The sequence below is a fragment of the Armigeres subalbatus genome, chromosome 2, assembly GCF_024139115.2.
Source record: "Armigeres subalbatus isolate Guangzhou_Male chromosome 2, GZ_Asu_2, whole genome shotgun sequence".
NCBI lineage: Eukaryota > Metazoa > Arthropoda > Insecta > Diptera > Culicidae > Armigeres > Armigeres subalbatus.
Window position 1 is genome coordinate 225,946,654 of NC_085140.1, and position 16,009 is coordinate 225,962,662.

The 16,009-nt window shown below is 40.0% G+C and overlaps 1 protein-coding gene across 3 annotated transcripts in view; it reads left to right on the forward strand.

Annotated features, from left to right (window-relative positions):
• The window catches only part of LOC134211782 (transmembrane and coiled-coil domains protein 2), a 215,795-nt gene that overhangs the window by 123,484 nt on the left and 76,302 nt on the right, over positions 1 to 16,009 (forward strand). For all 3 annotated transcript variants that reach the window (XR_009979097.1, XM_062689003.1, XM_062689002.1), the window contains exon 8: positions 6,576 to 6,680. Coding sequence is in view for 2 of the 3 variants with exons in the window: in XM_062689003.1 (XP_062544987.1) it covers positions 6,576 to 6,680 (105 nt within the window). In the remaining variant the exon portion in view is untranslated. The remainder of the gene's footprint in view (positions 1 to 6,575; positions 6,681 to 16,009) is intronic.

Here is a 16,009-nt window from a genome sequence, read left to right on the forward strand (position 1 = left end):
GATGTCCATCCACATTTGAAATGCCTCAAGCTTTCATTTGCTGATGATTTCAAACTATATTGGATAGTTAATACTGTACACGATGCCCTATTCCTACAATCCCAACTAGAGCGGTTTACCGATTGGTGTACAGCTAACCGCATGGATTTGAACGCTAGTAAATGCTCGATAATTTCATTCTCCCGCCGACGCTCTTCGCTCGATTTTGACTACAAAGTTGGCGCTGTCAGTCTAAAAAGAGAATCAGTGATCAAAGATCTAGGTGTTCTGTTAGATTCGAAGCTGACTTTTAAGGACCACATCGGATACATCACCTCAAAAGCCTCTAAAACACTCGGTTTCATCTTCCGCATAGCTAAAAATTTCAAAAACATTCAATGTCTCAAATCCCTGTATTGTTCACTAGTGAGATCGATTTTAGAATACTCGTGCATTGTTTGGGCACCATACTATCTCAACAGTATTCAACGTATTGAAACCATTCAACGCAAATTCTTGCATTTTGCTCTGCGCCACCTACCATGGAACGATCCCTTTAATCTTTCCAGTTACGATGATCGTTGTAAGCTTATAGAATTAGAACCTTAAAGTGTGCGCCGCGACGTCTCCAAGGCGCTTTATGTTTCTGATCTTCTGAACTCCAAAGTTGATTGCCCTGGTCTTTTATCTAGTCTGAATTTCAATATTCCCTATAGACAGCTTCGGTCAAACAATTTTCTGTTTCTTCACGGTGCTCGCACAAATTACGGACATAATGAGCCTCTCACTGGTATGTGTAGGACGTTCAACCGTTGTTCATCGGAATTCGATTTTCACCTTTCACGATTGACCCTCAAAAAGAAATTCACCCTTCTCATCACTACCACTACCAACTCTACACGTTAGCAAGTTTTTTGTTTGTTTTATTGTATAGTGTTTTTCTTGAAATTGTTTCTGTACATATGTTAGTTATAAGTAGTGTATAATTGTATATTTAAGACCATAATGTATCATTTGGAGTCAATGTAAATTCTGTTGATACGAAAAGATGAGAACGTTTTGCGCCCATTCGAGAAAGTGCCTATACGAGCACTACTCGAACGGGCTTTTCCCTACTCCCAATAAAGAAGAAAGAAGATAAAGAAGAAAAAAAAATCGAGTCAAGTACGAGATACTGAAGATGGCCTTACTGTAGAAGTCGAAATAAGTATCTGTCAAAGGTACAACCAAGTGGCAAGTAACTTTGTAGAATACGGCAATATTCTGAAAATTCCAGATTTTGAGATATTAAACCTATCAGTTTATTTCTTATACACTAGCGCCGCTAAAACTAAACTTGCTTGCATCATGGCGGTTTTTACCACCCGAACAACTTTGTGGAATACGGCAATATTCTAAAAATTTCAGTTTTCGAAATATCTAACCTAGCAGGTTATTTCTTATACATTAGCGCCACCAAGCGGTTTTATCTTAATCTAAACCTGCGTTGGTCATAATGGTTTTGGCCTTGATAAGAGAAACGCGGATTGGCATGTGCCGCCAATCGAACCGTCAAAAAACAGCAGCCAATCGAGCAAGAGACCTGTCAAGCAGCCAAAACATCGGCACAAATACTGAAAACGGCTCAATTCGATTTAATACCAATTATGAATAAACAAATTTTGAATGCATTTTACATTTGTTATGCAAATCAATGACAGATTATGAAATGCAATTGCTTTGTTTATTGGATTGTATTGTCATGTGATATGACCACATTAAATAGTGACATGTAATTTTACCTGGATAAACCGTTTCATCCTTTTCATGTGTTGTTCTTTAATGAAGAAGATTGGCTGTAGTGTTGGAAGAGTTACATTTTCTATCCGCGTTTCTCTTATCGAGGTCTCTAGTTTTGACCACCCGAACAACTTTGTAGAAGGCGCCAATATTCTAAAAAATACATATTTTGAGATACCTGACCTATCAGGTTATTTCCAATATACTAGCGCTGCCAAGTGGTTGTATTATTAACTAAACTTGCTTTCTTCATGATGGTTTTAATCATCCGAACAACTTTGTAGAAGACGGCAATATTCTTAAGATTTCAACTATCGAAATATCTAACCTTTTAGGTTATTTCCAATTCTTTGGCTTCAGTTTTGGCTTCAGTTTGACAAGCAAACCGTCTAAGACGAGTTAAGTAACTCCATTCAATTCCACCAATTATTTCGATATCTTTGCAGATACATATTTCGACCACAACTGTGTGGTTGTCTTCAGTGTCTCGTACTTGACTTGAGCTAACCGCGGTTGATAATCGGATTCTGATGGCTTTTCCGCAAACGTGACCTTTAAGTGGTCTTGTTGTGTAGGGGTTATCACGCCTATCTAGAGAGTAGGTGTAATAGAGGGTAGGTGTAGTATAATATTAATTGCATATTATTCGGCAACTTGACCGTACGAAAATCATTTTTTTGTTAAACATCTTGGCTGTGCATATGCACAGTAGGGCAGTTCATTTTTCAAAAATGTTCGAAAACCCCAACTCCCATATGTCTATTAGCATAATTTTGATAATTTGGGAGTCCCGGCAAAATTTCAGGCAATTCGGTGGCCATTTAGGGGTGGCGCGAAGTCAATTTATGTTTATATGGAAATTTGTATGGGAAAAACTTAAAATTTATTAAAGTCTCCCTACAACTGTCAAATCGTGATGAATTCAAATAAACATCCCCAGTGCAAGGAGGTTGGGGATGTTTATTTGAATTCATCACGATTTGACAGTTGTAGGGAGACTTTAATAAATTTCAAGTTTTCCCCATACAAATTTCCATATAAACATAAATTGACTTCGCGCCACCCCTAAATGGTCACCGAATTGCCTGAAATTTTGCCAGGACTCCTATATTATCAAAATGATGCTAATAGACACATGGGAGTTAGAATTTCCGAACATTTTTGAAATTTGAACTGCCCTAATGCACAGCCAAGATATTTAACAAAAAAATGATTTTCGTACGATCGAGTTGCCGAATAATATGTAATTAATATTACACTTTACAAACCCGTAGTACTAAAATAGTATAAGATTCACATATTCAATATAAAGTATACATTCATACATTCAATTTTATTTCTGTCCTTTATCACATAATAAAGCTCGTCATCAGGGTCATCAAACAAAAAGAAACAATGACAAAACTTTGTTTTTGTCGGAGATAATAATGACAAAGATCCGAAAATTTTTATTGCTAATTTTTTATCCCGTTATTTTGCATTATCTCTACGGCAAATTTCGGTTTTATGCTACCGTCGTTCGGGGTGACATTGGGCCTAGGGGGTAAGATTGGGCCAAAAACGATGTTTCAACTCCTAATATCTAAGAAACTGTTACGAATTTTGATCAAAACTTCAAACGGTTCGAAATTATAGTAAAATTTACGTCTTGGAAATCACAAAACAATTTCCAAGAACTAATTGAGCTCGTACCATAATGCTTCGAATTTGAATGTAAAACTATTGATTGAATGAACCCGTATTAAAATAGTGTCAGTAATGCCCCACAAATCTATTACATAACTAGTTGTGTATGGATACCTGGTTATCATGTTACGATAATCTGTTGTTGTTTTATCGAATTATGAATATTTATATAGCAGTTCTGGTTTTTCGTTGCAACGAGCAATGCACGCTGAAAAGGGGTGAGATTGGGCCAAGCCTTTGGTTGATTTGCCATACATAGTTGGTAAGCACAGTAATGTAGGCAAATATTTTTAATGAACGATCGAATCGTTGCATCGTCACCGCTGAACTATATTGTACTTGGCTCAATGTCACTCCCTGTGAGGGGTGAGAATGGGCCAATTTTAAACAACATATAACTTTGAAGAATTTCCCTCATTTATTATTTTTTCCCCACACAGTGGTAAATTCATTGTTCAAGCTTATACCAAACTAATTAAAACTTGATTCCAATTTTAACTACTAGAGCTTTGTAACATTTATTTGGAGCATACCACATTTTGGCCCAATGACATCCCCGTTGGCGGTATCGTAGTCTCTGCTTTTATGGGAATATTTGAGAATCCAACTCTGATTACAAAAATAGCCTCGTATTCTCGGAAATATCAGAGCATGCAAGGCAATGATTCTTGTCATATTGTGTTCGGATTCTGAGGCTTGTTGCGAGGTGCTTTTGTCAGTAATAAACTCTGTTGACGACAAAGGGTATATTGTTAGGCGTTGATCGAATATTGATTCCTTGCTCGTAATCTTAATAGGCAGGACTATGAGCTTTGATAAAAAGTATCTTGATCTTGATTCCATTGGAAATAATGTATATTACATTTCAAACCCCACCGAAGGTAGTAGTTAATCTCCACATTTTTCGAACTGAATCTTTCATATGTTGTGCAATTGCACAAATCGAGTTTTATAAGTAATTAATTTCCACGCCACGTGGCTAATAACCGGAATATACACGTAAAAAATTTAATGTTATTTATAATTAAGATTTCTAATACGTTTTGCCGTACGTTTTGTTAAGCAGGCGCTTTATGGATGTGTATAAAAAAAACTTATACATTGCATTAGGCATATATATTCCAAAACTTATACTTTTCATTAACTTATAAATGTTATTAGATTTTTGGTATGGGATCATTCATTAGGTGGCGTAATGAAATGTATTGATATTTTCGAATAGGTTCTTGCCATAACTTATAAGGTTTTTGCCTTTCTCGTACAACAAAGTTGTACCGAAAGGCTATCATTTCACTCCAAAATCGAACTTTTTATAAAAGTCTCGGTGACCATGATGTTATTTAACAATCGACTTAGCTCGTCAAACTGAACAAATGTCTGTCTGTCCGTGTGTATGTGTGTGTGTGTGCACATAAAAACCGAAAAACATTAGCCACTTTTTCATATAGTAATTCTTAACCGATTTTCTCGCAACAAGTTGCATTCGACGGGGGACAAACCCTAGGTGATTACTATTGAATTTCATAACGATTGCGCATTCCAAAAAAATCTAAATATTAAGATAGTTATGAAACATAGTAATTAAGTTAAAGCATGCCCTAAAATGCCCTGAAGTATCAACCCATGAAAGCTCTTCTATTCCATTTTGTACACGACTTTAGTACAACAATTGCAACGCAATCTTTGATTGCATGCAAGTTACGACGCATAACGCCATAACGTTTCTGCAGCTTTCTGGTACAGTAATCGTTCGCTAATTGGGGCGTTTTGACTTTTTGCATTGAACAAAGGAAAATTTTACGCGCCAGAAAATATCGATCCCGCCAAACACGGAAATAAAACGTCAACGCGTTTTTGACATCACATTCTGACGCTTAGCTGGGTTTGTTTCGCCCCAATTATCGAACCCCCAACTAAAAAGCGCCCCAACTAGAAAAACCCCAATAAGCGAACGTTCACTGTATAAGAAAAAAGCTCGCATAAAACGCGCACGCTAAGAGTGAAATCAGTAGTGTTTCAGTTTCATTCTAAATTTTCGACCACTATTCTAGTTTAAATCTGGAGCAAAATAGAACAAACTCGTTGGTTTCCCCAGCAGTGTTCCATTCATGCTTTTCAAATTTTTAATTAAATGGAATCATGCTTCCAAGAAAGGCGCCGTAATTGCAAAGTGGATTGATCCGTAGATAAAATGACGCATTCATACACCAAAACAATTTAAAAATATTTGAATCTCGTGATTCAATCGTGGTTCAAATCTGCAGAAAATAAAACGGAGCGTTATACCAGTTTTATTTTTTTGACATTTGACTGGTATAAAAAATGAATCTAGAACAGCTGCTGGGAAAATGAATGTTTCAGATTCATATTCAAACTGACAGCCCCGAACGATTTGAATCACTGCTGATTTTACTCTAATAATACTTTTTTTTAGTGATTTTTAAATTAATATAACAAATTAATAATGCATTTGATTGTTTGATTGAATTTTTTAATAATGGACAAGAAAGTCACAATCACTGCTAGTTGGATCAATCTGGTTTTTTCTTTACGTGTAGGCAATTAACTTTGATTGTACTGATCTCGAGTGGCGATCTCTTTCCTCGCTTATGTAGTCGGAATGGGATGTGACAACCAAATTGGTACGATCACACAATCCTACTTTATTGAACGCAATTGCTGATGAAGTTGTGTGTGGATGCCAGAAATAACTAAATACTCATCCTACTCGGTTGGCATGGCACAAAACAATGCGTGTGAAAGGGTTGGTTTTAAAAATAGATTGCGAGAGTTCGGCTATGTGCCTGGTGTTGGAAATTTGATCTCATCAGTAGCGGTGGACGACGGAGGTCCTTTATAGCTTAGTAGGCACCTTAGTAGTAAGCACCTGTCTAGCGTACTGGTTTTGTGGGATCAAACCCCACCGAAGTAAGTGGTTACCCTCCAATACATTTAGCGAACTAAATCTTTCACATGTTGTACAATTGCGCAAATCGAGTTTCAGACAAAGTAATTAATTTCCACTACCCGGAATATAGGCAATTAAGTTTTATTGTAATGATCATCGTTGCCTGAATAGGCTATAAAAGACTTTTCAATATGTACTGCAGTATGATTTTTTTTATTTACAGATTTTACACAAAGATGTTACCGAACTAGCTATGTCATTAGAAACAGAGCGGTACCGAGCGGAAAGGTTGGAGGAACAATTAAATGACTTAACAGAATTGCACCAGGTAAATATTATTTATTTATGTATATGTATATGATTAGGTATCTCCAGGCCTTGGAAAATTCGTTCAAAAACGAACGAATGCTTCGTTTTTAGCCCACAGCGAGGTTTTTATTTCGGTGCACCGATTGAAGTTCGCTCGATGACGTGCTGCTTTTGGCACGAACAAGGGAAGAGGCAAATACAAAGCATTCGTTTTATACATTGAAAGTGGAGAATTTTGAACGTGGCATCTTCACAAGCCGGCTAGTGCCGAGGATGCATCGTTCGTAGGGCAGCGTGAATTGAGGATGCTTCCTTCGTGTGTGTGTGTGTTTCAGATGCGAGTGAGTGTTGTGTAAATACAAAACCGTATTAGCGAGAAAGAGAGAGCCTGCATTATATACCTCTCTTTCACACATTTTTTTGTTTTCTTCCTAAACAATGGAGGGGGAATCTGCTCAACAGACATCCTGGGTTGACCAGGAAGTGCTGGGTTAGGGGCCACCTCCAATGAGGGAGGCAGGGCTGCATCCCCGACCAGCTAAACCGTTTCCATTGCCGCCAAGCCCATCGTCCCTTCGGTACAACCAGAAAGTAATGCTTCAAAGGGGGGCCAGTGCATGACGCACCCTCGAGGTTAGCTGCGTGTCCTTGCAGCATCGAACATCGTGACTCGCTTTTTTAGAAGAACACCATGGTATTGTGCCAGCGCATTGCCGGCTTTCCAGGTGGCCTTACCACGCCCTATGTCCTCGGAAGGTGGGCAGGGTCGACTTCGCGCCTGCTTCTCTCTGCACGACTGGTATCAAGAATGATGATGCCGCGTGCACCCCAAATTGACCTTTCTGCGATAGGGCCTATTCGCCAGCACACAGAGGGACTTGCCGACGCGAGGCCTACGCCTGCCCCAGCCTTGGCGAGGACCCCTTTCCGTCCTCGGGCTCGGAACCCGCCCGGTTGACCGACGCCGCGAAAGCGACGATACCATGTTGTTCTTCGCGCGGCCACTTGTTCGATAAAAGGATCGAGTTCGACCACAGAGCATGACCACCGGTATGACCCATGAAGCCGACTCCGATCCCTTGACCACCTCTTATTTGCGCCTGAACTAGCCATCCTTGAGTCCACGCGCCACCTTCTGTGTAGCTCCGAGACGATTTGGGCGATAGCCGATAAAACGGCGTTCCAGCCAACTTCGTCTTTACACATCCTCCGAACTAGGTTGTCCGGGGTAGTGTCCAGACCACATGTGGCAAGCATGTGGTCACGCATTGCGCGAAAACGTGAGCACACGAACAACACGTGTTCCGCCGTTTCCTCTAAACCTGCGCACACCAAACACTCGGGCGAAGCCGAGCAAGCCAGCTGCTTTACCTGCACTTTGATTTTGCAGCACGCTTAAACGCCGGGCACATCGAGCCCCCATGGGGTGCTTGCTGTTCACAGCTTTGCTGGAACAAATCAAACAATTGGGAGGGTTCGTGCAGCATTGTGCCTTATGTCCCTCCAATCCGCAGCGTCGGCAGAGATTGCTTCTGTCAGGGCCTTTGCAGTCCCATTGCTTGTGCCCCGGTTCCAGGCACTTGAAGTAAACTTCGGGTTGCTCGTATATGCGCACAGGGCATACCGACCATCCCACCTTGACGCTCCCTAACTTGACTACCTTGGAGGCGTCCGCTGCAGATAGCCGAACCAATGCTACCTGCGTCCATGCCGGACCTTTCCGTAGCCGAACGGCTGCGGTGGGCGTCTCCACTTCACACTGTCGCCGCAGTGCCGTGACGAGCTCTTCGACTTCAGTGATCTCGTCCAGGTCTTTAACCCTTAGATTCACCTCCGTCGTGAGTGCCCTCACCTTGACCGTCTCGCCTAGGACCTCCTCCGCCAACTTCTTGTAGGCGGCGCCCTTTTGCGAGACGCCCCGCTTCAGCTCGAGTATCATCTCGCCCATCCGGGTACGTCTTATTCGACGTACGTCGGCGCCGAGTTCACCGAGCTTGACGTCACTCCTCATCGCCTTCAAAACATCCGAGTACTTAGCCTCGTCCGCCGTGATGACTAGGGCATCGCCCCTGGAGCGATTGGCGCCTACCCTAGACTTCTTGCTACCCTCATTCGCCTGGGCCTTCTTTTCGGCCCTTGACGTCTTCGGTTTCCTCTTGTTCTTGACCAGGGTCCAGGAGGCGTCATTCCCCTCTATTTCCCTGGTCTGGTGCGGCTGAGAACTTTCAGCCTGCCGTAACCCCTTACCACCGTCTTGCCTGAGTGGACGGACCTTTCCAGGTCCTTCCTCCCCCGGTTTTGGAGGTACCTGACCGGGGTTCAGCTTCCCAGCCCCACTACCCTTGTTCGGGGTAGTAACCCTCCCCGTTTTGGAGCGGCCCCCAGGGAGCTCATCCCCTGGAGACTGTCTCCCCCGTTTTTGTGTCTGCTCCGTTGGAGTAGTCACCCCCGACGTACCCGCAAATACTTGAGCCTCAGTCTGGCTAGACTTTGGCACCACCGTCTTAGCTGGCACGCCTTCGGTCGACTCGACCTTGCCCAAGTCCGCGAATCCTTGGGCCTCAGTCTGGGTAGACCTCGACTCCACCGATTTCACGGGTTTACACTTGGCCGTCCCGACCGCCCTCTCCAGCTTGGCGTCCAGCATCGACTTTCGAAGTTTCTGCAAGCTCCTCTTGAGGTCCTTGCTGATATTATGCTTCGATGACGCAAAGTCGATGATGGCGTCCAGCTGTTCCGTCGCCACCTCGAAGGCCGAAAGCCCATCGCGTTTGCGGTTCATCGCCTTCACAAGCCATGGGCCGTCAATAACCCCTTCCGGCGTTTTTATAGCCGAGAGGAAGGTTGAGTGACCCACGCTGGCGCTGCGCACTGAGCTGCCGACTATTGCCTCTGGCCTCCTAGGCGGAGACCTGAACAACCCACCTCTTGCGAAGGGGTTGTCGCCTACACTACTACCACTAATTGAAGAATTGACTTGGTTTTCCATTTTGGTCCCACGAGTTGCTCGGGAAAAGAGGTCCACCACGCCAGAGCCCAGCATAACGCGGTAAGGGACAATTACTGTGGAGGGTGCCCAGGTACCCCACAGGCTCCGTTAAAGGCCTAGCTTATTATTTCACCCCCCTGGCCATGCATCCCCTCGGCACGGGTCGCTTGACGCCTTGGGATTAGGGGTTAGGGACGATGGTCCCGGTCTAACTCGCAGTGGCCATGGGGAGGGGTCGTCAAGCCCTTGGACAAAGTCCCTGCTGCCCCCTCTTTCACACATTCATTCCAACAGATATGCGCAACTCAGTATAAATGAGGCAAGAGAGTTAAATATTCTCTGCACTAGCGGGTGCTTGATTTCACTCTCCAACTATTTCATACAACAGTGTCATATGGAGCGAGGAAGCATTCTTCACTAAGCACTTTGAAACTGTTCTCTCATGAAGCTACCTTCCTCGGGAGTATATCTGGTGCTGAAGCATCGGCCATCACACTATGGGGGATCCCCATACAAGCGAGCGGTCAAAAATAAAATGTGGCTTTTAAAGCAAATTTTAACATAGTTTTAGCTGGATTTGATCAAAATAGCTAGAAAATATCATTTCTAGTACCCCTTCCTCTCTTTTAGGGAGCATCCATCAAATACGTTATATTTTTTTTAATGATAATTCGATTAATTGTCACATTAACCAAATAAGGAAGAATTATTTTTTTTTTTCTAAGGAGAAGAAAGGTTGTTGTCCACAAACTAAGGGGCCAGCGTGCCCTCCCTCTATCCTTTTGAAGACTTTTTGTATAATAAATATATAGGAAATGACGGCTTTGGCAGGTTTTGTTCTATTATTGTCAGGGGTTTTTGTCGACCAAATTTTACAAATTCAGCCACAATATTCTTTGATATGCAAAGAATGTTTAGGCCAAATTTGAAACATAATTGGTTATAGAACCCCCTGACAATAATAGAACAAAACCTACTCATCATTCTAAATCTATTTTTTGTCTTTCTTTGTGGAAAAAAGTAACAAAACGCTTCATAAAGGAAAAACAACAAAACATACATAAACCATATCGTGGTTGCGAAGGTAATGTTCTATGACATTTACGTGTATAGTTTTGAAAAATATATAAGCTTATATTCCTTATATTTGTTCGAATAATTAGATTTCCCTAATTTAAAAAACAACATAATTTTTCTCAAAACTTTTGGTTTATTTCCATTATTTTCAACATCATCATTCTTCTTCTCTATCAAGGTCTATGTCTTCAACAAAATTTTCTTCAATTTCATCAACGACATCCATGACGTCATCTAAAGTAGCAGAGGAAAAAAAATCATAAAATTGCGCACTTCATAAGGATAGGTTAGTGAAACTTTTTTTACGTCTCTTTGTTATCCAAATTTAACTTAAAAAGGATCTGATTAATGTAAGGCACGAAGGAAAACGTCATGCAAGTTTGCCTCTCTTGATCGTTTTCTTGCATTATGAGTTCTAAATTTCTTCAACTTTTCGAGATGCCTCCTTCCATTTACAAATGAATCTGCTTTCCAATTTGTATAGTTTCTCTTGCAAACGACACTTCATTTCTTCTTTTATTTGAAAACTAGTACAAATATATTCAAAAGCATTTTTACATTATCCTTGCGTTGCAGCTTTGGATCGAAATTTGAGAGCTGATTTGTTATCCATTAGGCACTTGTCTTTCACTTCTATTTCAATAATAATATAACTCTGCACTCAACTGCCGCTTATGTAGTCTACTTGGGTACCTAATTACTAGCAGTAGGTATTCACTACAACTCAAGAACACTTACCTTTGATATTTCTTGAAGAGAGTACCCGCAAATGTGTCGATAGTGAAAGGGTTGAAGATTTCTTAGATATTCCTTTCAAATTGATTTACCTTGAAAATAGACTATTTTTGCTTGGTAATCATGCCTAAAACTGCATATTCACTCACCTTAAAAAAAAAGGGGGTAATAATAAGGGGAAATTTTTTATCAATATGACACGGTGAAAAAAATCAAATTGAAAAAATAAAATAAAATTGAATTATCTCTGCTAATTGCAAATACTGGTGAAAAATTTCTTCGGGATATTGCAGTCGAAGCTTTACTCTTTATGTGTATCATGATTAGACCCGGGGAAAATTGAGGAAAAAAAAGTTCTTCACTATCGAAGTTGAAATTCGCGTTTTTTTAAAGAAATTTTTGTGTATCTGCATTTTTAAAAAAAAAATTTCGCGTGTATACATTACTTTTTGCACACCATTTGAAAGCTTAGACCACAGACAAACAGACATAACACTCGTAAAATGTTCATCGTTGACTGAATTACTGGTAAATTTAAATAATCATTAGTTGGCCAATCGATCACTCGTGGCGCGCGCATCGTTTTTGCTCGAGTTTGACGTTTGCTCACTTCCGCCATCTGGTTCGTGATTTGCCTAACTAACTGAAATCAACAGATGTCGTAAGTGTTTGCACGACGATGATTTTGACGAGTAAATGTCCAAAGTGTTATGTCTGTTTGTCTGTGCTTAGACAACAACCTTTGTAACGATGTATTAACATCATGGAAAAAATATGAAATAAAAATTTAAAAAAATAGTTGAAAAGCGAACATTTTTTCAGTAAATTTGTCTAATTTTTCACCAATTTTTGACTTTGGCACCTTGTATCTCTGGAACTAAAGTACGTAGAGACTTCAAATTTTGGATTTTTCCTAATCAGAATATTGGTAATCTATAAAAAATATTTAAAAATGATTTGGGAGACATGACATTTTCGATTAATGACCGCCTGAAATCCTATAGTGCATCATCCTCATTGCTTCATTCATCCAAGCGCTGGGTATCTCATAAGCACAAACTAAAGTGTATACATACACATATACTGTCACTTAAATAAAAATGCCAATTATCTTATTAAATCTGAATTATAAAACAAAGATCAAACTAGACGTTGTTGGTTGCAAAGATCAGCTAAACACTGTTGATTGCTAATCTTTCACAGTTAATTCAGGTTATTGGGAATGAAATTGACAAACATTTTTTCAAATCAAAAGTTGGTCTTAAACATTGGAAGTTTTTGGCAATTTGGAACAAACATTTCGGTAGTTTTTAGTTTAGGTATGCACGAATTGTGTCTCGCTGTAATGAGGAAGAATTTGAAGTGATACAATATGACAAGGGGGATGGTGTGGGTGGTTCGGTGTGTTGAATGAAACTGTGTGTTGGTCCTCTACAAGCATTATCCAAGTCGCTTGTCCATTAGGTTCTGTAGCATGACGTCACGAATGAATTTGGTCCTCGTCAAATGAAATTTTTTTGACAGTTCAGTAGTATTTTTCACTGACTCCGACGTAGACTCCGACAAGGGTCGAGTTCGTGATTGGTTGGCTGCCCCTGAGTCCAACAATAAGTACTACTAATCTGTCACCAGATTGAGCTTACATTCAGTGGCTGCAGCAGTGCAGGAGTTCATCAAATTCACTCACCTAATGGATTTTGATACTTGACACATGATAGTGATTACCCTACTCGAACAAAAGTTCATTTTGCGTTCATTTACGACCCGCTCAAACGTCATAATTTCTTAGGAAAGTTAATTTTTTTGGTCTATTAGGTTCTGCAGCATGACGTCACGAATGAATTCGGTCCTCGTCAAATGAAATTTTTTGACAGTTCAGTAGTACTTTCCACTGACTCCGACGAGAACTCCGACAAGGGTCGAGTTCGTGATTGGTTGGCTGCCCCCGAGTCCAACAAGAAGTACTACTAATCTGTCACCAGATTGAGGTTACGTACAAACGCTGCAGAACCTAAGCAGCGACGGCAGCGAACTCTATTCGATCGGAGTCTAAAATACACACTAAAAAAGAAGTATTTGAAATTGAATCGATTCCGACTTGAATCTCGTAGAATCAGTCAAATCCGAATAAAATAATGAATTCTTGAAAGTCAAGCCAGGCCTTCCATAATTTTGTGATACGACTGATGGAAACAATGTTTTTTCAGCATTTTACAGCGAACAGATTCCTGCTTTAAACGCAATCACCATTTTATTGAGGTATGTAGTATCTTTTATGCTACACTGATAAAAATTGCGTCGTAAAATCATCCACGCAAACATGTTTATCATTACTATGCATCAAATGTGTATCGCCTACCATGATATCTTTCAAAACTACCACAATATAGTTGTCATAACTATATATTGTTTACTGTTTTTATTCTCAATCCAGTTGAAAACCGGAATTGTGGATAGCGAAGTTGGATTTTCCTCACAATCCGTACGTTAAACCCAGGCCTGGTAGCGGGTCACTTTTTAGTGACTTGGTCACTTTTTTCGGGCTAGTCACTAAAAAGTCTCTTTTTTCGACCTCAAGTCACTAAAGTCACTTTTTCTCGCAAAAAGTCACTATTTTCAACTATTTTGAAACTATTGACTAAGATTTTTTTATAAAGCTTTATGTATCCATCGGAAGATGTTTTGTTTATGGTGGAAATGAAATTACGGATCTTGGAAAAATGATCACTCTGAAACATCGTCAGCCATTTAATTTAATTCGCTGCTCTTATTGGCATTTTACCAGTAGCTAATTGAAGGTGTTTTATGTCACAGTTTATAAATTGGTATACAGTCATGCAAGTAGGAGACCTGTCAATTTAAAGATTTACTATCTTGCTTATCTGTGGTTAGCTGGAAATTATTGATTTTGTGGGGAGGATTTACAAAATCAACCCAAATGCTTATGTGCGATCGTGGGCAGTAAAGTTGTATTGTTATAGCGTATTTTTATAATAAATCCTCTATGATCATTATGTGGCGAGTTATTTTTTTAATTGACAACCTTATTTACTCTATTATTAACAGTGTTTTGTTCCTCCAGAAAATAATTTTAGTGGCCACGCAAAATTAGAACAGCTTCTTCCAATAATGACCAAATGCTATCATTCTTTCACAGCACAAATCCATAAATATGCTAAATGATCTTCACTGATAAAAATGCCATCATTCCACCACAATTTCAGGATATTTGAATTTTGAGTTGTTGCCTCAATTCGAGGAGGCTCATTAGGCATCCATATACAAATTTGTCAAGAAAATATAATTTGTTCACAAGCGGCTTTTTTGTAGATTTTGACAGATGTAATGAAGGGTTTGCTCTAAACAAATATTTATTGAGTAGATATCATAGAAAGGCGATCAAGTCTCCCCAATTTTGAAGATTGCATGCGCTGTCGAATTCCATAGCAAAAATCGTTTATGAATACGCACATCAAGTCGGAAAATCTGCGTATTTTGAAGTAAAAATATTTTAAAATTTAGAGAGCATGGTCCTCATTACAAGTAGGAGGTCGAGCGTTCAATCCCAGGCTCGTTGTACATGAATCTTCATAATTTTTGTATCGTTTTCTACCAAAACGATCCTGTCGCACTAAAAATTCCAAAAACATCCGTGGCACCTATGACAAATCGTTAGAGTTCTCTGCCTCGTTCTTAAGTAGGCAGCTAATCCAATGATCGTAATTTTCACTTATTCTCACGAGAAGAGAATGCTCATTCACGCAGATGTTAATAATTTTCAGGAAAGAAAAACAGAGTGATAACCATATTTCGATCACTTCCAGTGGCGTAAACATTTGATTTGCTTGCAGACTACTCATAGTTTTGAGTTTCCTGCTTTTTACTGATATTGAGTAAAATTTCCGTGGGGTTAGAAGAGAGGGCAATAATTTTACTTAGTCACTGAGTAGATAAAAGTTACCGAGTACGATTTTAATTTTTCTTCTGAGCTCGTTATAAGAGAAAAGAGTGGTGAGTGATAGATGTTTTGCGCCACAAATTACGAAAAAAAATATTCTTCTTCGACCCAAAAACGCTTGATTTCGTCTCATCGAACTTGCAATTGAAATTGGAAGTCACTATTTGGTCACTTTTTCTGCAACTGAAAGTCACTATTTGGTCCCTTTTTTCGTCAGCTTTGGTCACTAAAGTCACTATTTTGAGTGGTTTCGGTCGCTACCAGCCCTGTAAACCTAACTTCGGAAGTGGTGCGCTGTTTTCATATCGCGAAGCGCTATTCAGCGCACCTCTTCCGAAGTTAGGTTTAACGTATGGATTGTGAGAAAAATCCAACTTCGCTAGCACCCAATTTCGGGTTTCAACTGGATTGAGTATACTATTGCGCATAGGGACTTCAACTGTGCAGCGTTTTTACGAAAAATAAATTTTCTCCTTACTTCCATATTGGAAATTTGGCAGTCTCGGGAAAGTTGATACCTTGATACCGTTGAAACGAATTGTTAAAACTGCTGCGCATGATATAGATCATTCGGACGATCATTGGCTTT